Raw genomic sequence first — 24,199 nt, forward strand, 5'->3', positions numbered from 1 at the left:
CGGCTAAGCTGACTGTAACTGTGGGCAGGAATGACAGCGTGGTGTAGTAAGCGAAATCAAAACGCACCTATGAATAAAAAAACTGTAGCAAAAAAAAAAACACACGACGCGAAAACACAAGACTTCTCGTGTCCTCGTTGTTACTTTCGAGCTACGATTTTCTACTTTTAAACCAGCTTGCCTAACAAAGCGTTTTAGAGAAGAAAAAAAAACTCACTGCTTTGCAATTGACCGCTAAGTGGGAACGAGGTGAAGTGGTAGGGGCACGTTTCTGTCCTTCTATTTACTTCTAATCTCACGTTGACACAACTGCATGTCTGAACGCGGCCGCTTACCCTTACCGGAAATTAAACTGCGCAATACATGGAGCGTCGGCCGGAGGCGCGTCCCACGTGGCGCAAGCGACGTTTCCTTTCGGCAGCCGATAAGCTGAAAGAAAGACTGCTTGCGCCAATGCCGACCTCGAGAGCATTGACTGACGTGCATACAGAGAGATGAATAAATAGGTGCTTACTCAAGTTGTTTGTCGTGTACGGTTGCTTGCTGACCCCGTTGGAGCATATTTCCCAGAACAAGATAAGACATCACCATGAAAAAAAAATAACAGAAGCCCTTCTTTTATCGATAAAGAGGAAGGCGAGGAAAGCTTGGTGTGTTCTATCGCCAGCTTGAGCTCATACTTGTGTAGCTATGTACGACCTACACCACTGGAGTGCGTGGCAGAGTGCACTGTAAACGTTGTACAGCAGCACCAGTGGTTGGCATATTTTCGACGTAGTGGGAGTCAGTTTGGCTGTCCCCGTGAACCCGTATTGCCCCCACTTGCTTGCTTACACACCTCGAAGTTGTCACTTCCACAACTGATATCGGCGCAGCGCAAAACGTGGACGACTGTGAAGGCAACTACAGGCGATGCGCACTCGCAAGAAAAGTCAAACCCTTTTCGGCATGAAAACTTGATAATGTTTTACGATGGACACCACTGTACGTTACCGTCCTCTTGGCCACGTGCTTTCACCCTTGCAGTGCCTCATACTGCGCGCGATCGTACATTCGTATTCGGCTAACTCTCTCCTCTTCTTTTTCTTTGTATGACATTGCGCAATGCCCCCTCCCAACGTTTTAATTCCTCCATGCCGGGAAATAAACCTTCACCCACGCACATAGCAGCGCAACACCTCTGTTACTACAAGCAACAACGACGACGATCCGCTCATGCGGCCGGGCGAATAAGAAATGTGGCCACACGAAATGACAAGTCATCTCGATGAAAGATCAGATTGCCGTACTCGAAACGACTAGTTGCGGACAGTTCAATTATTAGGGCAATCAATAATTTGAAAACGATGTATACAAATACGCGTGTGACCGGTGAGGGCCGCCCTTTTGTACACTTGCCGGTGGCAGGTTTATCGTATACGACGCCGCCGCTGCCACGGCCATCGAAATCTGTGACTTACAGGAAGCTTTTCTTGAAACACACATACACACAAATGCGACGACGCTATAGAATGTGGAGCACGAAGTTATTGCTTCGTTACGTTCGCAGTCAATTTGAATATTCTTACGTAAATATTCAAAAGTGTGAGCTTCCATGCTTCGCACAAGAATGGCGTAGCACTACATAACCACAGATTATAAAATTTAATCAAGCAGTGCACTTGAATGGACACGCTGGGTGCACGAAGAACGGGTATCGCTCCTTGCAGACATATACGTATGCGACCTCCATACATATCAACGCTTATTGTGCAATGTCTCAACTTCACATTCACAAGTACCCAGTGACGTGGTTGTTCGACACGATAGCGACAGATTCATTTGTGTATTCCCACCTATATTGCACACGAGCCAGGACATCGGAAAGGACCTTGTAGAAAACTCTCCAAGTACATGTGACGCGCAGTGTCGTGGCTTGATAGCGAGCAAATCGCGCACACTCTCCTGCACTGCGCGATAACGGCAACAAAATACTCCACGAGACTCGAGAGAGGCAACGATCGCGATGTTAGTTCGCCCATTGTTTTTTGCCGCCAGGAGTTTACTAGCCTCGGATCTTTCCACTCAGCACGAAGTGCTTTTGTTACGACCGACTCGAATAGCGGTTTCACCCCTTGTTATCGAAGGGGTTCATAGCGATATCCTCTTATACATCCATGTTACGAGGTGTTATGAGGGTCGCGGGTACTAAACAGGAGTAAGAGCGCTCTTTTTACGCTCTTAAAGGTGCTAAAACTCTTTACTGCGCATACAACACTTGGCTAATACGACAGCGGCTTCCGGCATACTTGGGAATGCGTGACTGAGCGAGTTAGTCGGTGTGTTTGAGAGCGCGCCTGTGGGTATGTGTGTTTTTCTTCCGCCTGTTCATGATTGCTTTTGTTTACTCGGTGCTTTTGCACACAATATTATATGCCGCCTTTCCTAGTTCAACAAAATAACACCTTAAAAGGCGCCATGTATCACTTCTTCATCGCATTTAACATTATAACTTATCTCGTGTCTGATTCCAGGAATTGAATTTTGGAGCAAAATTGTTTTAAAGCCAGGAAAGTTCGACCTTGAGCTGATGGTATATGTCGCTGTTCTGCGAGCGCTCGCCATACACCCCTTATTTCTAGGGTGCTGACATAAAGCGATCGCAGCGCCATCTATCATCTGGTATACTTTCGCACCTATGTGCGATTGTGAGTGCGCATGTTCACCGCATGTTTTGTTGGTGACGAAAATAAAGCACGTAACGAGCGCGCTACAATTACTGTGACTTCGCACATTTATCACAAGAATACGATACGACACGTTCCTTCTCCATTGGCCTCCAATACATAAGCTTATCAGCTCTGCCACCTTGTGCTTACGCTGGTCTGAGCAGTCAATGAACAAATATACAACATAATTTGGCATATGCTCTAACTCAAATGGTTTCTCCATGGTCCCATTCAGAGATATATTCGGGGTAGGTGCACAGGGCCCGTGCACCTCCCGAAATTCTCTTGATAATACACAATTCCCCCGCACCCCACCCCCCTTGAAGGTCAAACGCGTACCCCTCCTCCTCTCTTTCTCTTCCTCTCTTTTTTCAAGCTGATTGATATGTGGGGTTTAACGTCCCAAAACCACCATATGATTATGAGAGACGCCGTAGTGGAGGGCTCCGGAAATTTCGACCACCTGGGGTTCTTTAACGAGCACCCAAATCTGAGCACACGGGCCTACAACATTTCCGCCTCCATCGGAAATGCAGCCGCCGCAGCCGGGATTCGATCCCGCGATCTGCGGGTCAGCAGCCGAATATACCTTAGCCACTAGACCACCGCGGCGGGGCTCTTTTTTTTTTCAAGCAGAAGATAAATTCTGACTAGTAGTGGACTAGATTGTGCTGGGTGGCCGTCTACATACACCATCGAAGTGCAATGCCAGGAAAGCCTCTGATCACACTCATAGGCCCAGTCTTCTGAGACGTCTGGTAGCTGCCAAGACACTGTTATTTCTGCCAAACGAGAAGTATTCTGGAGTGGTAAATTGAACCACAATGTCACAACTCTGCTTAGAGAAAACTAGGCCCGTGTGCTCAGATTTGGATGCACGTTAAAGAACCCCAGGTGGTCGAAATTTCCTGAGCACTCCACTACGGCGTTTCTCATAATCATATGGTGGTTCTGGGACGTCAAACCGCAAATATTACCATCCAGAGCGAAAACACCATCTGACGAGTCCAAGCCTTAAGCTATACTTTGCTAGTGCTGAAGCCAGCTTTGGGTGAAACGTTGGCTATCTTAAGTTGACGTTCAAACAAAATGCATCATAGTGTTCTTCCCAGCGTATTGCCATTGAGTCACCTTCTTGAAAGCATGAAGACACTTAAAATAGAAATTCGGGAAAAACAAAAGCAATTCAAATGATGCTTTGTTACTGTTCCAAACATGGAGTAAATTTTTCATCAAAAGAAAAGATACGACTTCATACGGACGGCGTACCGCAGTGACAATTGATTGTCGACAGATCCCGCTACAAATTCCTGCCGCAGCACCCTCTACATATACATTCCTCCTAAATTAAAAACACTGACAGCATACTTCAATTAAGAGCACAGAGGAGTGAGACAAATGCGAAGGCAACAACAAACAAATCAAGGAAGAAAAAAGAAAACAATTCACGCTCATAAAAAAAGGGAAAAAAGTTGGCATGTCCCACGTACCTATAGGAAATCGTCGTTATGCGAAACATGCGGAGAAAAGGTGACCATGTTGTGATTGTTTTTTTTATTGAGTGACACAATATGAAATGAGACCAAATATATGTACAAATGCTGCACGCATATACATATGTTGAACAGTTGCAGATGCTTACATAACCAGTTGTTCGCACTTGCATAACGATGTCAACGGGAACATGAGTATTAGCAACACTAGAAGCGATAATCTTATATGTAGCACTGGTGCTCTCGAAGGTGGTAGCCCTCGACACTGCTACAAAAATAAGCGAATGTCACTTAACTACAATCGACGTTAGCCCAACGTGACAGCTGTATGACCGAGGTACATATCTAATGTTTATAAAATTCAATAGCGAGCACTGCAACCACTGTTGACGTTTGACAAACATTACGGTCTATTTGAAAAATAGGTCGATGAACGGGTGTGGCTTTGTGATAGAATACGGTAGAATACTTTAATGCCACGCAAGAGGCTGGCGTTTGAGTCCTGCTGTACTATATTTATTGCATGTTTTCATTGGGTCAACGCTACCGATGTTTGCTTGCATACTGAACTCTTACGTGTTGAAACTACCCATGTGTGTTGCCGTTATTCCGGGGCAGATACTAACTTACCTGTGGCACATACCCGCATACCAGTGGCACATACCCGCGGGCGGGTATGTGCCACTGTTTAACTGGAGATTCGTGGCAACGTGCGCGACTGGACTGGGACATTATTGAAGTCTTGACCAGTGCGTCATATCCGTCAAACCAGCTTACCCTCCCATACTAATTTTGGTTGACGCCAAGTTAAGAGAGCACCCAGTTGCAAGTGACTAGATAGATAGATAGATAGATAGATAGATAGATAGATAGATAGATAGATAGATAGATAGATAGATAGATAGATAGATAGATAGATAGATAGATAGATAGATAGATAGATAGATAGATAGATAGATAGACAGATAGATAGATAGATAGATAGATAGATAGATAGATAGATAGATAGATAGATAGATAGATAGATAGATAGATAGATAGATAGATAGATAGATAGATAGATAGATAGATAGATAGATAGATAGATAGATAGATAGATAGATAGATAGATAGATGCCAAAAGTCCTTGCAGTACGCAAAGAATGTTTCGCATTTATAAGAGACAAGGCGGTGTTCTCGCGGAAGCAGATGTATACCGCCTGTCAAGCCACCCGCGCTGCGTGTCACTGCTCGCAGGGACACTATAGCGTAACATACGGCAGGTGCGCCAGCGTTAAAGTGAGCAACACCTCAGCCGTCAATCACGTCTTTCAAGTGAGTACAGGCCCCGAAAAGGCACCTCGAATCGGCACCGAAATTGCGTCAGCGGTACGCACTGCCTTCATTTGTTCCGCCTCGTGTAGACGGTCATTCCACTTCGCTCGCATGCTGCGAGCACGCACTTTCTGGCCGACGGCGTGCACGAGTTATCTCACCCTCAGCCGCGATCTTTTCTACGTGCTCCCCCGCCTCTTCTCTGTTGTGTTCATAATTTTATTCTTACTTTGGCGACATCGCTCCATCGGCATCGAAAGAGGCCGGTCGCCTGGCCGCTCCTGTTACCTTAGCTCGCTCGCCGCAGGACGTTAAGAGGCAGAAGGAAAGGAGAAACCAAGAACGGAGTATATAACAAGAAGAAAATTACAGAACCAGCCCGCCTCGGGCCCCTTGCCTTCGGGTGGCTGTATAGTGGCGGGCAAAGCTAACCTTTCGGCTTCAGCCAGTCGCGCGAAACAAGGTCGCTATACTTGGCATGTGGAGAAGGCGGGTAGGTAGATAGGCAGCCACATGACGTGCCAGCGTATTCCAGCGCCGCAACGCGCTCAGCTGCGTGTTCGACGCTACGCGACGGCGCTTCGCGTATTACTTATACCAGCGACACGGACTACGAACACCGAATATAAGGAACTTGGCCACGCGTGTCGGCCATCTGACTCCATTTCAGTGCCTCCTCACTTGCGTCTTGTGCTTTTTAAATCATCTTACGTTGCTCAACCGCATCTCCTTGTGATCTTCGGGAAGTGAGTGTGTTGGCGTTTCACGGTCATGCATATGCGTCTACCTCGTTCCTTCGCCTGCTTGACGCTCATCTAAGCGTCCTCGACGAAAAGCGACACTGCTCTGCGAGCACTGGAAGAGCACAGCTGTTTGGCGACGTAAGTACGCCGGCAAGTTCTTCATTACCTGCCATGTGCGGTTGCGCATTGTTTCCAGTTGAATGGGTAGTACTTGTGAATCGCTGTGAGGGTTTCAATGCGGCATCGCAAACATATTAAAATGTTTAGCTGGCGCTTTATTCGATCGGGTTGTTCAGCATAACGCCTATTACGCGATCAAGTGGCACGCCTGACAAAGGTATGACACCGTTCACTCTTTGCCAAGCGGCCATGCTGAGCTAACCTTCATACATTCTTCGTATCTTTGGTGAGGTGTGCCAGGATTTGCTATTTCGTCGTTCCACTGCACATATATTCACGTTTAAGATTCTTTTGTTGTGCTTAAGCCTTTGAAGTTTGATAAACAGAAAGTTTGCATTTTGATTGATCCACTCTGCACCCAACCAGCCGCGCCTCATGCCCTAGCTCTTCCTCACCCGCCGTTTTTTCATGTTTCTTGTCGCATGCACGGGCGCACCTTTTTTTTTTTTTACGAGCCCACTCGCCCGTGCTGCGTTATGCTTACCTTTCTCAGCACTTCCACTCGTATGCGTACTTGCGTATGTATGTTTTTAGTTGACGGTACAAAGAGGAAAGAGGGAGAGAGCAAGCTGGCAACTGTCACCTGTCGAAGGCATGCACAACGTCTGTCGACGGGGTGTTTGCATAATTAAAGTGCCTTTTATTTCATAAGCTCATCTGACGCAATTTCCTTTCCATCGCTGTCGTAAATTGTCAGCATTACTTTTGACGCGTACACAAAGAGTACAACGTGATTATTTATCTAACTCTAGGCTTTTCTTCTTTGTCGATAATCGAATGCCAATTTTTTAATAAAATTTCAGATACGGAAATTATAAACAATGCAACTGAAGCTGTACCGGGCGCAAAATTGTTCCGTTTTAGCGCTTGCTTTATAGCAAGGATCATAAAAATACACGTGTTTTACGTTTTGCCGACGGTTGAGGTCGTGCAGTATTGTAGATAAATAGCAAAACACAATGTATAGACAGGTTGCCGCGCACCAATCAAAGTTCAATTATACATTTATCGCACGGCTATTTGCAGTGCACTTCTTAGATGAAGTACCTGTTTTTGTTTGTTTTTTTCTCACCCACCTAGCAGCTCTGAGGACGTTTTAATGGATTAACGATAAAGGCACAAGATGAATCTTAACGCTCAGAGAACACCATTCATTCATTCATATATGTACCTTAGTGTTCTATATGTGTTGTCCATTTTGCTAGCCTCTCTCACTTTCTCTTCCATCAGCTATTGAACCCTGTCACAGCTGCAGACAATTCAAATGCCAGCACGTGAAGCGAGACAGTTGCTATTATGTCAGCAGTCATTTCCTTACTTCCACTGTACATTATTATACAAATAGAAGAACAAACTTCAGTACTCTTCGCTTTCTAGCTCGTCGTTTCATCCTCTCAGCAAATATGCACTTATCGCTCGCAGCGTTTCTGTCAGTTCCATGACTGACACACGCCACATGTGAAATCTGTGGAGGACAATTCAACAGACCGTTCATACTGAGTGGCCCAATGATTACTCAGCCGTACCACCTGGCTGTTATTGCTTTGAAGTGCGAGCGAACTTACAGAGCCCGAGCGGCTCATCGCAACTAGTGTGCTGTAGACCTGGGACTGGGACGGCATGCGACGGAGTACATCGCTTTTCTCTATGCTTCGCTGGAAAAATGCAGTCTACCGAAAAAAGAAACGCCGCAAGTGCTATGGTGTGCTCATGCTACGATCCTATTGCCTGCGTTTATTCCTCTACGTACTGTTTTTTCGTTTCGCTTCGTGTTTGTACAACGAGCTGGCATTCACACCGACTCCCGCTTTTTCTTCTCTCCGTGGCAATCAGTGCATAGCACCGATAGTCATGTTGAAAGCAAACACTCGTATATTCCGTATCATTCACACTTCCACTTATTTGACTGTGTAGACATTGTCGGCGAGAGTCAAGGCGAAATTAGGTGGTTTTTCGTTCCGAAGGTGGATGAGCTACTGAGTTTTGAGCTAAGCCATGACCTCGAAAATTACTTTGACACATTCTCCTCCAACCCCCTTCAACGAAGCTTGTTCTTTCACAACGCAAAGACAAAGCACCATATTCCGCACACAGGACAGTTAGAGCTTGTCTACTTTCATTTTCCTGCCATTTAAAACATTCTAGAACAAAAATGAACAATGCCGTAATATTTCTGAGCAGAATATTTACACAGTGTAGTAGCTTATTAACTCGTCACAGGTTATTTTTCAGCTACGCACAAATGTAAACGTACGTCAGCATAAAAAAATGAAAACGTAGCATGGGCTTTCCGTAAACATTCATGTGCTTAAGACAGCGTTGTTTGAGTGTAGGAGCGTAGCGTGAGTGACATGTCGGACAACGTGGATCGGCGTGCGCCCAGCGCTGCACGCGTTTCACCACCGCCGAAATGCGGCCACCACGGCCGGAATTGCGAAACTGAGATCAATCGCTGTGCATAATACCACACAACACAACGTACGAGCTATGAGTGAAGGCAGCTGACCCCATGGAATAACATCGTTGTTCGCGTGAAACGCCCTGAGCAATTCAGGCTTCCATGAAGTATACACAAAATCACGTTCGCAAAAAAAAAAAAAACAAAAAAAAACGGCTTAGCTAATCCGTTCCACTAAAGCAGTGATTGTAGAAACTGCCACTCGCGAAGAATTAAAAAGAGAGAAAATAAAATAAAACAGCTAAACTGAAAACACTAGAAGTGCGGACCCTAATTAGCGAGAAATTTCTCTCTCTCTCTCTCTCTTGCAGGCAGCGAAAATCCAGGCGAAGAGTGCGCGCCCTTGATGATGAAGCCCGTCCACAAAGATGGCGCCCCACTGCCGGACTCTTCTCCGCCGAAAATCAAGAAACACCGGAAAGGGGAAAAGCTGCTCGGTGAGTGCTCCGCTTCCTGCATACCTTCGCTTGTCGCGAAGAACATTTGAAAACTTGGTAATTTATACGTGGTTAGAGCCGTGTCTAACTCCCTGCCAGTCCCTTGTTAAAAGAAAGATTAAAGAAAGCAAACAGTTCGACTGCACTCTCCGAAGCATGGAGCATTATTACCTCGCCTTCGATCCCGTCTTGTCTTGGATAATGAGTTCCTAAGGAGCACCCACTTGAGTGATCCACCGTACTCTGCCGCGTATGTTCAAGATAATTACCTTTAGACTGTTTGTCCGATTGTTTTATGTTCTCCAACAAGAACAAAAAAAACAGGGTACGATGACATACGCAACACTTCGTTTGATTGATTTATTGATTGATTGATTGATATGTGGGGTTTAATGTCCCAAAACCACATATGATTATGATAGACGCCGTAGTGGAGGGCTCCGGAAGTTCCGACCACCTGGGGTTCTTTAACGTTCACCCAAATCTGAGCACACAGGCCTACATTTTCGCTTCCCTCGGAAACGCAGCCACCGTAGCCGGGATTCGATCCCGCGACCTGCGGGTCAGCAGTCGAGTATTTTAGCCACTAAACTACCGCAGTGGAGCTCTTCAATTGATTATGTCTCCCTTTATACGTACTTTTTGTGTTTGCGCTCATTCTGGCACATGTAGAGAACTAAAAATAGCACACTATGAACGTACGGAATCGCTTACGGTAATTATTTAAAAACACCATCATTCACATTCTAATTCACGTGACGAAGATTTCGCTGTCTTGAGTTCTAAGTTCATAATAATTTGTTAACAGTCTCTCAACATCAGGGAGCGGCCAGCATAAACATTTTGTATTCAACTTGTCTGAGTGAGGTTTCGGTTTCTGCTGCGGTTTACAGCACGCAGCAGTGGGGCATAAATGAAACTGAAGGTAATGGTTAATAATTCTCTGGCAAGAGCAATAATAGTGCTTGTATTGCTTGTGGTCACACGAAGAATGGGTAATCGTGCGTGTACTTCGTTGTATCCGATACGGGCACCAAGAGGTCAGTGACTCATCTATAGATATACCAGCCCAGGTCACGCATCAGCTTCAGTCACTCAAGCAATTTGTTTTGTAATAATAATAATAATAATAATAATAATAATAATAATAATAATAATAATAATAATAATATTGACTATCTCCCCGAAGGAAGCCATGATGGGATGCGAAGCAGCAGTGGTGCGCACGCCGTTGACCTTGCTAAAACGGGCGTTGACGCGGGTGCTGGCTGGACATGGGCGTCAGCAGGGGGGTGCAAAAGGGGGGTGCAAACTTGCCCCACTCAAAGCCACGCCAATAAGTGCACCCCCCCCCCCCCACACACACACACACCGAAGCTAAAGCAACGTTCCGCGCGTCTTAAAGCAGCAATGTAACACGGGTTCGCACCGCCTAAAATAATACCCTGCCGACGCCCATGGTGCCGGAAGAATGGTTTGAAGCGAATTTCGGTGTAATCTTTGATCGAGTAAGCGTTTCTTTGAAACGCTAAGGCACGGGAGGCGTGTTGGGTTTCGTGCAAGTTTCATCGCAGATAAACGTGCCGAAAGAGTGTTTCCACTCGACGTGCGGTAGAGCGTTGCGGGTGCATGGTAGAGAAAGGGAAGCGAGAGAGAAGTGTGCTGCGAGCGGGCGGAGAAGCAACGCTGACTGGCCACCTTTCAATAAAGCCGTGGAGTACAAAAATGCCTGCTGGTTTAAAAACACACGTTGGGTGATCCCAAATTACATAAATTCAACTAGGAGCATCTTAAAATGGGACCTTAACGTCAAGGAGAAACAAAAAAACAATGTTAGGAATATATGGACGCCAACAAAACGAGCCATTTATGCATCAAAGTCATTCCATATTAATGCGGCCGTGGGTGCTATTCAGGACAATGTCGTAATTTTCTGTGTGATCGAACTCTGCCATTGGTCGATTGTGATTGGCTCAGAGGGCTGCCACGCTGGTCTGAATAGCTTAAAGTACCGCCAATACGAAATTTCATGTTAAGAGAAAGCTTAAGGGTGTCCACACTATCATACCGTATTTTTATTGTAGCTAAAGCGTCAGCGCTACTTTCGAAAACAGGAGAACGAATAATATCAAATACCGTAACACAAATATTATATTCGCGGCCCTGCGTACAACAATAATAGAGAAAAAAAAACTGTCACAAGTGCACTGACCTGAGTAAGTGAGAGAACGAACACGAGTTCTGAGTATATAGATATACTGTCCTACATCACTTTTTTTTTTTTGCTAAATAAATCACCCTCTTAGATTCTAAGTTTACTTAAAGTATTTTACCTTGGGGTAGAAACGAGCAGCTGCGAGACAGTTGTCAAACATTTTTTTTTCTTTTCTCGAGCTGCTAGGCGGGTCAATTTTCCTTGTACGCAGTTAGAAAGAAGGTTTCATAAAGAAGACAGCAAAGAACCACATGTACCTCTTCGCCGTGCGGAGTTCTTATATATCTGACTACAATAATACCACTCGTTATCACACCGCGCACGCGGCGTATTTATAGCCCGAACAGCGGCGATCGCAACCGGACTCATCTCCTTTGTGTGGAGTACAAACGACAGATATGGAAAGCCAGTACGCGATCATCAAACAGCAGGCGTCCATTCGGAACGAGGCCACAGCGGGTGCGGCCGTCGACCGGCGGTTGGCGAGTTTACGCTCGGAGAACCTCTAAGAAAAAAATAGAAAAAAAAATCTGATTCGCTTTTCGGTGGTAGCTGAAGCTAGCATGAAGTTAACGCCCCTTCCAAACTTACTGCGGTGATTGTCAGGCGCAAATCTTTTTTTTGATTAAAAAAAAGGAAGGAGATAAACAGTAATAGGACTCCATATAAAATGGAGTACTCTAAATACCCACATAGTCAGAAGCCGATTTCTTAATTGATTCTTTTTCGCCATTTTTCTACCTCCTCTTTACTTTTTTTTTCTATAAGTTTTTTTTTTTTTGTTGTTGACAGCGGTACCCTTAGGCTTTTCGATATATGCCGTGCAGAGCTGACAGAGAACTTTTTTGTTTGTTTGTCCCTTTTTTTATCCTGGCGCAACCCACCATGGCGGATCGGCCATGAAACGAACGCTGTCTTGCTATATAATAGTCATGGACCGTCACGCACTTTCTTCAACTTCTTCTTCAAGCCCCGCTGCGGTGGTCTAGTGGCTAAGGTACTCGGCTGCTGACACGCAGGTCGCGGGTTCGAATCCCGGCTGCGGTGGCTGCATTTCCGATGGAAGCGGAAATGGTGTAGAAAGAAAGAAAGAACACAACAACAACAAAAAGACAGCAAAAAAAAAGAGAGCACGACACCAAGAGAAAAACAAAAGACAGTCAGAGGAAGAGAAAGAAGAAATCGATAGAGAAACTTAAGAAAACTATAATAATCATGAACCGGTGCGCATGCTCCTCGCCCTCTTCTGCAACTTCTGGCCAATCCCCCACAATTGTTTGAGCTAGAAGAGAGGGGGAACAAGAAGAATAAATAAAATGAGAAAAGAAGAATAAAAAACAGCTACACACTGAGAGGACCAGAAAAAGGCGCAGTGAAAGCAGAGACAACTGGAGAAAGGGAAGGAAGGAGAGGCAGAAAGAAAGCAAAAAAACAAGGCAGGCCGCACAGCTTCACAGACTTGGCACGCATAAAAGAGATTTGCCCCGCCCTACCTTTTTTTTTTTTCATTACGCACTTCACGGTTTAATCAGATCATGTTGATCAAAGCGTTACGAACACTTTTTTACGATGCCTGCAAAGGACGCTCTTGCTGTGCTATGCTATCAGTGATTGCGCAAAGATTATATAAATTTTTTTTCAAAATTTCAGAACATGGAATACGTCTTCATTTGTTTAAAAAATGATGCGAAAACTTGATAGCGTATTTTACGCTTGCCTTATACCTGCAGCCGAGTGAATACAAGGCACCAACTAAAGTATTCAATTATGCGCCAACTTCATATTAGCATTACCTAGAGAGAGAACAATCTCATTACTAAAGCTCCAGGGCTTTACTGATTACGAGGCGGCGATACTTTCGACCACCTGGTCTTTCGCTGAGGCCTCGGTGCGAACATAATGGATGCATTTCATCTATTTGCCCCTTTCTCCTTTTTGAGTGAAAGGCAGCCATTAGGACGGCGCTTTGGTTCTCTCTTCGTTTCTCTTATCTCCCCCTCTATATTTTTTTTCTTTACACTAACCACCGTATTCACCAACGCCCCCTCGACTCGAATCTCGTCCTTCACTTGAACGAGCTGAGCACAGCGCCACCGCTTGTCTAAAAATGACGCTGCGTTTCTCGAGAATTGCTGTAGATTATCCCTGATATCGGGCGACTTGCTCTGCCTAGAGACGGCGCTGCAATCAATGTTCTCAAGTCAAAGTGAAGCGTTGAGTGTAGGGACGTTCTATATAGAATACGGGGGTAAGAGGTGCGAACGATTTTGTAGAAGAGGATTTTATATTACCATGGCGGGGAGCACGTGCACGTTAGCGACATTTCAGATAATGCAGTAAATCTAATCGTCATACTTCCTTGATATAAAATTCAATTTTCAATTTTAAAACACTTCAATAGCTGCGCTGATCAAGTTGTTTTTATGCTCGACTGCTGAACCGACCGTCGCGAGATCGAAACCCGGCCGTGGTGGTCGCGTTTTCGGTGAACGTGGAAATGCTGGAGGCCCGTGTACTAAGAATTAGGAGCACGTTAAGGAACCACGGGTGGTCCCAATTCCTGAAGCCTATTCCTACAGCGTCACTCACAGTCGTGTGGTGGTTTTAGGACGTAAAACCCCAGCAGCTCTTATACTTTAACACACTGGAACTCGTTGAGGGGTGATTCACTTTGATAGCTTATTCAAATCAATGAGTTTTGTGACCTGCATGGTTCTTGTTGTTCTTCACATCGTCTGGCAAGTGGCTGATTGATTGATTGATTGATTGATTGATTGATACGTGGGGTATAATGTCCCAAAACCACCATATGATTACGAGAGACGCCATAATGAAGGGCTCCGAAAATTTTTGCCACATAGGGTTCTTTAACGTGCACCCAAATCTGAGCGCACGGGCCTACAATAATTCCGCCTCCATCGAATATGCAGCCGCCGCAGCCGGGATTCAATCCCATGACCTGTAGGTCAGCAGCCGAGTACCTTGGCCACTAGACCAACGTGGTGGGGTCGTCTGGCAGGGGTAAATAATGTGTAACCATGCTTGCAGAAGCCAGCAAAAACTCACCACCAGCGCCGCAGTTTTCTACAACCTTGTGGTTGGTTTTTCGGAGCTGATATTGTTACAAATAAACAGAATTCCTACATACACAGCCTTTGTATAGCTAATTATTTTGCTTCATTCCTGCGTTTTCCGCGGACAGAAAACAGCATGCGTCGTTTCCTTTTATTTTCTTTTTTTTACTCACAACCGGCTATATGACCATTTGCAGACTTTGTTTTTTTTTTCTTTTTTTTGCGAACATTTGCGTGTTGCTAGTCACATGTACTTGTTTTCTCGTACTTTTATCTTCTTTAATTTCCTGTGGGTCATTTACGTAGAACGAGTCAATAGAATATATTATTTTTCAGACATTCATATATACCTTCACAACACGGTGCTTCCGTATAAATGTTCTCACTGTTTTCCTTACTTTCCAGATTTCATTCCGTGCCGACATGTATTCGTTCTTATGGGATTCCTTGGTCTGCTGAACGTCTATTCCTTGCGAGTCAACCTCAGTGTCGCTCTCGTGGCCATGGTTAAAAGTGTCGACTCCGGAAACAAGTACAGCAACCATTCAGAATGCTACTACGGTTACGCTAACGCCTCTGACGCGTACTCGAACAAGACAGAAGACCAAAAACACGTAAGTGTTGGAAGCCTTTGAAGATGCAGTTTTCAATTGCAAGTTGTTGTATATATACATATGAAATACAGACAGACTCGTGCTGCTAGGCACATGCATATTCATTATAATTTGATGAAATATAACGCATTAATGCATTTCCATCGGATGGCTCTTTCCTCGAATCTCATGCTCTCACAAACTCGTCCACGGACATACCAGATGTGGGTGCTGCATCATCAGTTTCAACCCATACAGAACAAGTGAAATTATATTAAACCAGCAAAACCTTGCGTACTTTGTTCTGGTGCGATCAACGTAATACCACTATATTCTGCTTTGTGCACAGAAAATTTATCAGAGCATTATTTTATTTTTATTACCCGAGGGTGAAATTAAAGTTCCGCATAAAGATGAATCAATAAAGTAAATAAATGAACCTTTTCGCAGCGCGAATAACACAAGCGTGAAAGTTGACCACACATTCATGACAGAAAATATCAGGCACACCCAGCTAGCCAGTGATTCCAGTAGACGAATAAATACAGTACATTCCGACATTCGACAAACCGGGAAAATCCTTCGTCAATATGCAAATGAGCCATTAGTCACGCCGTGCGCGAGGAGTCAATCAGTTCGGTGCATCGTGCAGGACACGGGCGAGTTCGAGTGGGACAGCTACACTCAGGGCATCATCCTGGGCTCCTTCTTCTACGGCTACGTGATCACTCAACTGCCCGGAGGCCGCATCGCCGAGGTGCTGGGCGCCAAGTGGATGTTCGGCCTGGGCGTGTTCCTCACCGCGGCGCTCACGCTCGCTATCCCCGCCGCGTCCAGGGCTCACTACGGCGCGCTCATCGCCATCCGCGTGCTCCAGGGACTCGGAGAAGTGAGTGGTCACCAGGCGTTGGCACCATCGATTTTTCTACCTTTTCTTGCTTGTTTTTTCTACTATGCTATGAGTAGAAGTTTGGCTGTAGCTGTGGCCACATCTCGTTACCGCCCGCTCCACTGCTGTGCTCGTGTCGAGACGGGACCCTAGAGAGTCGGTGCTCTTGAGAATCGGCGAGAGTGGCGGAGCTCAGTTATGGAAAGGCTGGAGTGTCGTTATCCTCTTGGTGCGACGAGGAGCAAAGGGCGTGGAAACGGTGCAAGAAAGAAAAAAAGAGGACGAAGGCAAACAGGCATTGTTTCTATCTAATTTCTCTATTTTTTTTTTAGCAAGCGTTGTAAAAAAAATGATCTATCAAGAGGTACAGTGTGGCCAATCCCCCATGTGGGTACGAGCCAAGATCCCCTAGGAGACAAGACAAGACAAGAGTGCACGGGGGGGTATGTCTCTCTGGTTTCGTGCCAAATTTCGATTGCTGTTTTTTCTACGCCTTCTAAGATCAACGTACCAGGCAAACATCGCACTCTTTCGCAGATAATGAATGATACGTAAAATAAAAAAAAATCTCGAAGCCTCGTAACGGTGGTGTCAGAACCTTACTATATTATTTACACGTCGAAGCAAGCAACGCAAATTATGAGCCGCTACAAGCAACAGCTACTCGCTTGATCACTCTACCACCTCGTACCTCGGTTGTCAGACTACGGGAAGGTTGTCACATATTCGTGTAACACGAATGCTGAAGGCAACGTAGGTGATCAGCAGAAATAGGTCGCGCGGTACTGGTCTACTTTACGCCAAGCCACCACAAGTGCTCCTTGTCATGCATTGGTGTCCATCATTAAAGGAACTAGCTTCTTCCTCCACGACACCCTACATGAAACAAATACGTTCAATAAAGAGCTGTCGAACTTGACTGGTGGCCCGAGAGTATGATATACGTGTTGCTTAAGTTGACGAGTAAACAATACGAACACACAAATCATTGCATGCATAGTCTCACAGATGTGCATGGGATAGCGCAAGGCTCAGCACAAGTCTTTAAATGTCTATACTACATAGCTGTGTTGACGGCTTTAAGGCATACCCTTTGTTTCCCTTTTTTTTTCTTTTTTAAATTCTCGTTTTACTGTGCGAGGTCTCACGTCGTTAGCTAAGCGCACTATATCGTCATGACGTTGGGAAGCAAATTTCAAACGACAAGTGATCGAGAATCATGGGGCAGGCGGCACATTATTCCGCGTCACACTCGGGTGCAAACAGAGCAAAGAATGCAGATGTGATCACGAATACATGGTCGTATGTGAGGCACCGGACATTTTGATTGCGGTTCACATCAGTTTTGCTGCAGCGAAAAAAAAATGGACATGGAAGCCTCTTGAAATATTGCGTTGTCATTGTTGATTGATTGATATGTGTGGATTAACGTCCCAAAACCACCATGTGATTATGAGAGACGCCGTAGTGGAGGGCTCCGAAAATTTCGACCACCTGGGGTTCTTTAACTTGCACCCAAATCTGAGCAGACGAGCCTACAACATTTCCGCCTCCATCGGAAATGCAGCTGCCGCAGCCGGCATTCAATCCCGTGACCTGTGGGTCTGCAGCCGAGTATCTAAGCCACTAGACCTCCGCGGCGGGGCTGCATTGTATTGTTGTTGTTGTTGAAAGAGAAAAGGAGAGCTTTGGAAAACAGAGAGATTAGCGCAGATATATTTTCTGTCCACTGAAACATGAAATGACTATGAAGTATGTTCATTACCAGCATTAATAATACCATATTATAAACAAAGCCAGTGGTGACAGTTATAGGCAATTCATTAAATTTGCGTCCATTAAAACAATCTCGAAGAGCACTCACTGCGCGTCTTTTATTGTGAGGATGTGGCCACTCTGCCCTCAAACTGCTGCTGTTAAAGTGAACACTCGAGTGTGCACCAATCATATTGCTGACCCTGCAACGGCGAGTGGACGTAGAATATTTGTTTGTCGTGTCACAAACGGATTTACGGCTGACAATCACCGATACTCTTGTGCGAATCTAAGCCCTTGTGCTTTAACTAGAGACCAATATCCGGACATGCCTTGCGAGAAAGTGTTCCCTTTTACAGTCAACCCGTCTGTAGCACCATTACAGTCAACCTGTCTGCAGATGGTGCTTTTGATAAATTTTCTCTTTCTTTTATTGATGAGATAGCCGGTTATATTGCATACCCTGCCTTCGCATGTCTTTTTTTTCTTATTTGAATTCATAAAAAAGCAATGCATAAGGTACGTCAGTGTCGCGAATAAAAACTGATTGATTTGTAGGGTTTAACATCCCAAAACCACCATATGGTTATGAGAGACGCCGTAGTGGAGGGCTCCGGAAATTTTGACCACCTGGGGTTTTTTAACGTGCACCCAAATCTGAGCACACAGGCCTACAACGTTTCCGCCTCCATCGGAAATGCAGCCGCCGCAGCCGGGATTCGAACCCGCGACCTGCGGGTCAGCAGCCGAGTACCTTAGCCACTAGACCACCGCGGCGGGGCACGCGAATAAAAACTGATGTATCGAAGCGTGCACTAACAAGGTTGCGTATCGGTCAGTTTAATTTGTAAGAGCAATGAATTAACAAGACGATAGAAAGGCCCACAACTTTCTAAGTGGTGCCTCCAAGCCGCACATAGGCCCATATTTGGCGAAACAGGGTCACCCGGCTTCATAACTCATCTCGCAGGGAAGGAAGCCTCGCACCTGCGAGATGAGTTATTCGTCGTGATGCCGTTTTTCAGCATGCCGCTGCAACATGCTCCGACTGCATCTGCGGCAGCAAGCTGGTGGTATCACATTACTTTTGCGGTCTACCAGCGCATTACGTTTTATGCATGCGAACTACGATACTTCCGTTCCGGAAAAGGAATGTTCGTTTTGCAAAAGCAGTTTCGTCACGGCAGGTGCACACGCACGCATAAGCACCTGCGTACGAAAACGTGGACAGCTGCATGCAGTGTGAATCAGTACGCGCGTGCCCAATCATCAGCTGTACACGTCGAGACCAAACAAGTGTCTATCTTTATTTTTCTTTATTTTTCTTCTACTTTTATCTTTCTCGTCACGGACATATTTTGTCTCCTCTTTAGATGCCGACAATGCGGCTGTTTTAGGCGACGCCGGCGTACAGGTTTATCAGCACACAAAAGGTATACCAGCAGCGCTAACAGTTGTGAAAGGAATTGGTGGTTATCACGACAAAAAAGGACTGGTGGCAGTCGAATATGCTCTATTGGAGGCCCAAAAACACACAAGATCACTTATGCATTTGCCTACGACCACTCGAATTGATCAGTCGATGCATTTATTAGTCGATATATTGACCGTCCATCCACATCTAAAAGCTTTCTGCCCCTCAACAGATTCAGCACTGCCTCCGAATTAGGCCTGCCTTTGACCAAGCGAAAAAAATGACACGGTATGACGTCATCATGTTACGTTTTATGACATCGTAATATCATCATGACGACGTCATAATGCCAGATTGGGGAAATCTGTGACGCCATATGACGTCATCACGTGATGATAATTTTTTGAATCACTCTCATTGCCCCTACCCCTATAAAACGGGGGTGGAACCCTTCAGGACCCCAATAAAAGTTTTTCATCCATCCATCCACACTGTCATTGCCACCGACGCAGGAAGCCGATGGCCATTTTTTTTATGAGGCATCTAACGTTCCCGCTTAATTATGTGAATATTTTACGCAGTGTGTACTGTTTTTTTTTGGGGGGGGGAGAGCAGGGGTACCGTACTTAATGCATGTGTTGGGCATGTGTTTGTAGGTGTGCGTGTATATATGCGCATGCTAAATTTAAAGTTTTTCGCGGACGAAGAGGGTTAAACCCTACCTTCCCTTCCAAACACACACAATCACCATGGCTATGCCAGTGATGGTAACTGAATCCAAGCATGTAATATTTTGAGAAATTCGCCGAATGGATGCTTTGTACATGGAATAACAAAGAAAAAGAAACATTCGTACGAAGAATCCAAACAAAAAAAAGAAATCTTAAGAAACATAAAGCAGGGGCCTACCCCGGTCCGCTATTCAGGTACATCTTTCAGTGAACTGAATATAATGCAGCTGAGGTCATCCGAAGCGAGGCAAACTGCTCGGGTGTCCCCGCTATACAGATACGTCACTGGCTCTGTAATACCTTTGAGCTGAACCATGCAACTCGGTCAGCCCTAAACAACGAAGCAGACGCTGCCTCATATGTGTGCGCTGGCAAAAATAACCTTTTTTTTTGCTGTTTATTACTTCTCATAGACTGTCATGATGCATGCGGCGTAGTCGGTTTCCCGACATCCACTTTTCTCCGCCTGACCTCATTCCGGTCATTGTGTGTCACTGGCGTTCAGTTTCTCATATCTATTTCAGTGTAAACTTGAGTGAGCTGCGCGGATATAGTGTTCCAGCCCGCCACCCTACGGTCTGTAAAATCACACACACTTTTGAACAAAGCGACAGCTGCAGAGGTCTGCCACTCTGACATTGACATTTCTTTCGGCTTTTCACTTGTTCCTTCATACGTTTATCTACATTGTATTTAATACCTAGACGCAAAAATGACAATGCGTACCCAATTTTAGAGCTGCGTAATAAGGCGCCATATCGAAGGGACAATAAAGCGTAACAATGAACTAATTTAGATTGAAAATTTTCTTTCAACCCTGCTTTTGTTACCTTAACTTCACGAAAAAAAAGAAAAAGAAGGTAAAAATCTCCGGTTTTAAATTTAGCGTCGACGTTTCTGCAAATGACTGCGAGCGTGATACCAAAGCCTTCAAGGCGTTTTCCTTTTTTTTTTTTCATTCTAACCCCATTGGCTAAGCAAAACTTTCTGAAACTTGGCAGAGAAAGTTTTTGGCACCCTCAGATGAGACTATACTTCAAGGAAAACACGAAGCTACCTTGAAGTATTAACCAATTCGCTCAATTGCAAGTTTATTTAACCAGATTATACTTTTTTTACCGATTACGACAAATATAGGCCCCAGTAGACCCCATAAACATCTGTGGTGTCTAGGCAAGTAATTGAGAGCATTTATACATGACGTCACTAACTGCACGTCATTTTTTGCGTGATTTATCACTTACCAAGCCCCAATAGTATTGTTTTTGATAGTGCGAAATTCTATTTTCAACTATAAGAAAGTACTTTATCTTCAGTATCCCATTAAGCATTGCAAACTACCACAATGCTTCATAAACACATCGCAACAAAACTGTGTGCCTGTTACATACACAAATTCGCGCGTACTGCATTGCACTAAAGGTATATCATATTTCAATCGTGATGTGCGTTTAGGTTTGATTAATATTATTTCGCCCTCAAATATGCGTTATCGCGTTACAAGAGGCGTTTATTTTGCCGGTCCGGTTTCGCTTCCTCTGACTCGGGAATTCTCTGGCTACGACTTGTCAGCTGCAGAAGTGGACAATCTTGCGCGAACAAGATAATAGGGTGTTTTAGAATAGCGCACCGCGAGCCCTTGCGGTGCGGTCGCTGCCACTGCGCATGCTTCGTAACGCGAGTCGGCGTTCACGTTCGCGGACCGCACGTAAAAAAATCCGAAATTGCGTTCGGTGATGGCAGCCCGCATGTGGCACGCAAGCGCTGGTTTTGAGACTACGGTGTCACTGCGATCGTGCGTAGCGGATCGCAGCAGGGCAAACGCTATTCTAAAGCTCATATGGCGCCCGCTACGCCCGCAACGCCCGCAGCGCTTGCAAACGGTATTCTAAAGCTCCCTAATAATATCCACCCATATTTCGCCGTTTTTACAGGGCGTCACGTACCCGGCAATGCACTCGATGCTGGCGCAGTGGTCGCCCAAGTTCGAGCGTTCCACGGCCACTGCACTGGTGCACGCTGGAGCCCACGTCGGCGCGATGGCTGCCCTCACGTTTTCCGGGTTCCTCGCAGCGTCCACGTTTCTCGGAGGCTGGCCGGCTGTCTTCTACGTGTTCGGTAACTTCGCCCCTGCTTCAGCGAAGGTGTCGCTTATTGCGAACTAACACGTGTGCTCAGCGATATGACTGGGGTAAATAAAGCATGCAGGACATCGAAAATAAATAAATTTTTGTTTATTCTTAATTGAGAGGGGAGTCGGGATCATCTACTGCTTAGAGCGGGTAATCGGTGGCCTATCGGAGAGAGACAGCGAGTGCACCAGGAAAATAAACGTAGACAAAGGTGGTAAAAGATTAAATGGTGTGATTAAAACGAGTATAAATAGCGTGGTAAATAGAGCTGACTCATGGAAGCCGTAATCAGACAATGTTTGCAGACGCCTTGGTGCTGTTATAGACGATGATGATGATGATGATGATGATGATGATGATGATGATGATGAATAAGAGATGATTATGAATGAACAAGAGACTGAGATGATGATAAATAAGAGACTAAAAGGGATGAGCAAAAGAGAGAGAGAGAGTTTAGGGCCGGCGCGAGGATTTCTTTACTGGGGTCACATCTACGACATTTAATTTCTTACGGGAAGGGTTAGAGAGCAGGAGGTGATTAGGTGAGCGAAATACGCGTTGTGGGGCTATTTTCGTCCTTGGAAAGCAATGAGGTGGAAGGCAAACAAATTTTTATGGATGGCGCGTGTCGCTTTTCTCTTCCACACCCCCCTCCGTGCCCTCACTGGCGCCACTCCTCAGATACCTTACGTAAGCAGTGCCAGTTACTATAATAAAAATATCCACTGATCAAAGAGTACTCGTAGCGCGGATCGATTCACTGCAAATGTCCTTATAGGTGGAGTCTTTCCAATGAAAGAGTTGTTAGTAACTTGTTATTGTATTATATTCCCGTGTTGTGGAGAAAGTCAGATAGAAAAGGGTTCGGCTATTTGTTTGACTTGAGTTTAATAGAGCGTTGCGAGCCACACTCAGATGGTCGTTACTGACTGTCATTCTGCTTCAGTCGCGGCAGTCGCATATCGGTGGAGGTGAAACGGTAGAGGCGCGTTAAAAAAACACCAGATTGTCTAAATTTTCCGGAGCCCTCTACTGCAGCGTCCTTCCTCATCGTAACCTGGTTTCGGCAAGTACAATCCCGTATATATTATCATTACTGTCTGTTATTTCGCAGTGCGAAGAAATAAGACGGGCGAAGGGAAAAAAAAACACATGATTTTTTATATACACTTTTGTCCAGCAAGAAAAGCTCGGGCGATATAAAAACACAATAAAAGCATTACTATACACGCAAAATGTGATGAATGAGGCTAGACTCTGTGACACTTATTCAAACTGTCGCCCATATTGATCGCTTCTGCCATCAGCTTTTCCACTTTATTAATAAATAATAACATTTGTCAAGCTTTTACATTCAAAACGACGACATAGTTGAGAGAGACACCATACTGTAGAACTCCGGAAATCTGACCATTTGAGGTTCTTAAACATGCACCCGTCTACACGGGTTTCAAGCATTTCCACCTCCACGAAAAATACAGCCACCACAGCCGGGATTTGATTCTGCGACCTGCGGATAAGCAATGAAGCACTATTCGTAACCACCACACCACCGTGGCGGGTCCTATTCAGTTTCTGCAAAACGTAGTTTCAGCAAAAAGTATACGGTCATGCGCAAGTTCATATTCTCCTCTTACTCATCATTCTTCCTTCCTTCCTTTCTTTCTTACTTGTCCTGCTTTCTTTTTTGTCCAGATTCAGTTTAGTAATGTCGTACAAACGTGATCACTAAAGTTCACGCACGTTCCATTGAATTTCCAGGCTTCCTAGGCTGCGTTTGGTTCGTGTTTTGGATTTACCTAGTCTACGACAGCCCAGAAGAGCATCCACGAATCACCCAGGAAGAGTACGACTACATTATCGTCAACCAGGGCGACGAGAAAGTACAAAAGGCACGTTTCAAATTCCTCACAAAAACTGCATCCTTCACTGCTGCGCAAGGTTGTTTATTTCTAGACGCCTCATGCACGAGGATATTGTGGCTATCTTTGCCTGCTTCTTATATTACGCGAAACTTAACCAATAAACGGTGCATCACGAAGCCTTACGAAGCGTTACGT

General features: G+C 45.2%; 1 protein-coding gene across 1 annotated transcript in view; it reads left to right on the forward strand.

Annotated features, from left to right (window-relative positions):
- LOC119169534 (uncharacterized) overlaps window positions 1–24,199 on the forward strand; it is a 98,303-nt gene that overhangs the window by 22,300 nt on the left and 51,804 nt on the right. Inside the window, exons 2-6 of the mRNA XM_075885828.1 lie at window positions 9,208–9,333; window positions 15,028–15,236; window positions 15,868–16,104; window positions 21,939–22,122; window positions 23,901–24,031. Of these exons, the coding sequence (XP_075741943.1) occupies window positions 9,208–9,333; window positions 15,028–15,236; window positions 15,868–16,104; window positions 21,939–22,122; window positions 23,901–24,031 (887 nt within the window). The remainder of the gene's footprint in view (window positions 1–9,207; window positions 9,334–15,027; window positions 15,237–15,867; window positions 16,105–21,938; window positions 22,123–23,900; window positions 24,032–24,199) is intronic.

The sequence above is a fragment of the Rhipicephalus microplus genome, chromosome 2, assembly GCF_043290135.1.
Source record: "Rhipicephalus microplus isolate Deutch F79 chromosome 2, USDA_Rmic, whole genome shotgun sequence".
NCBI classification, from domain to species: Eukaryota; Metazoa; Arthropoda; class Arachnida; order Ixodida; family Ixodidae; genus Rhipicephalus; species Rhipicephalus microplus.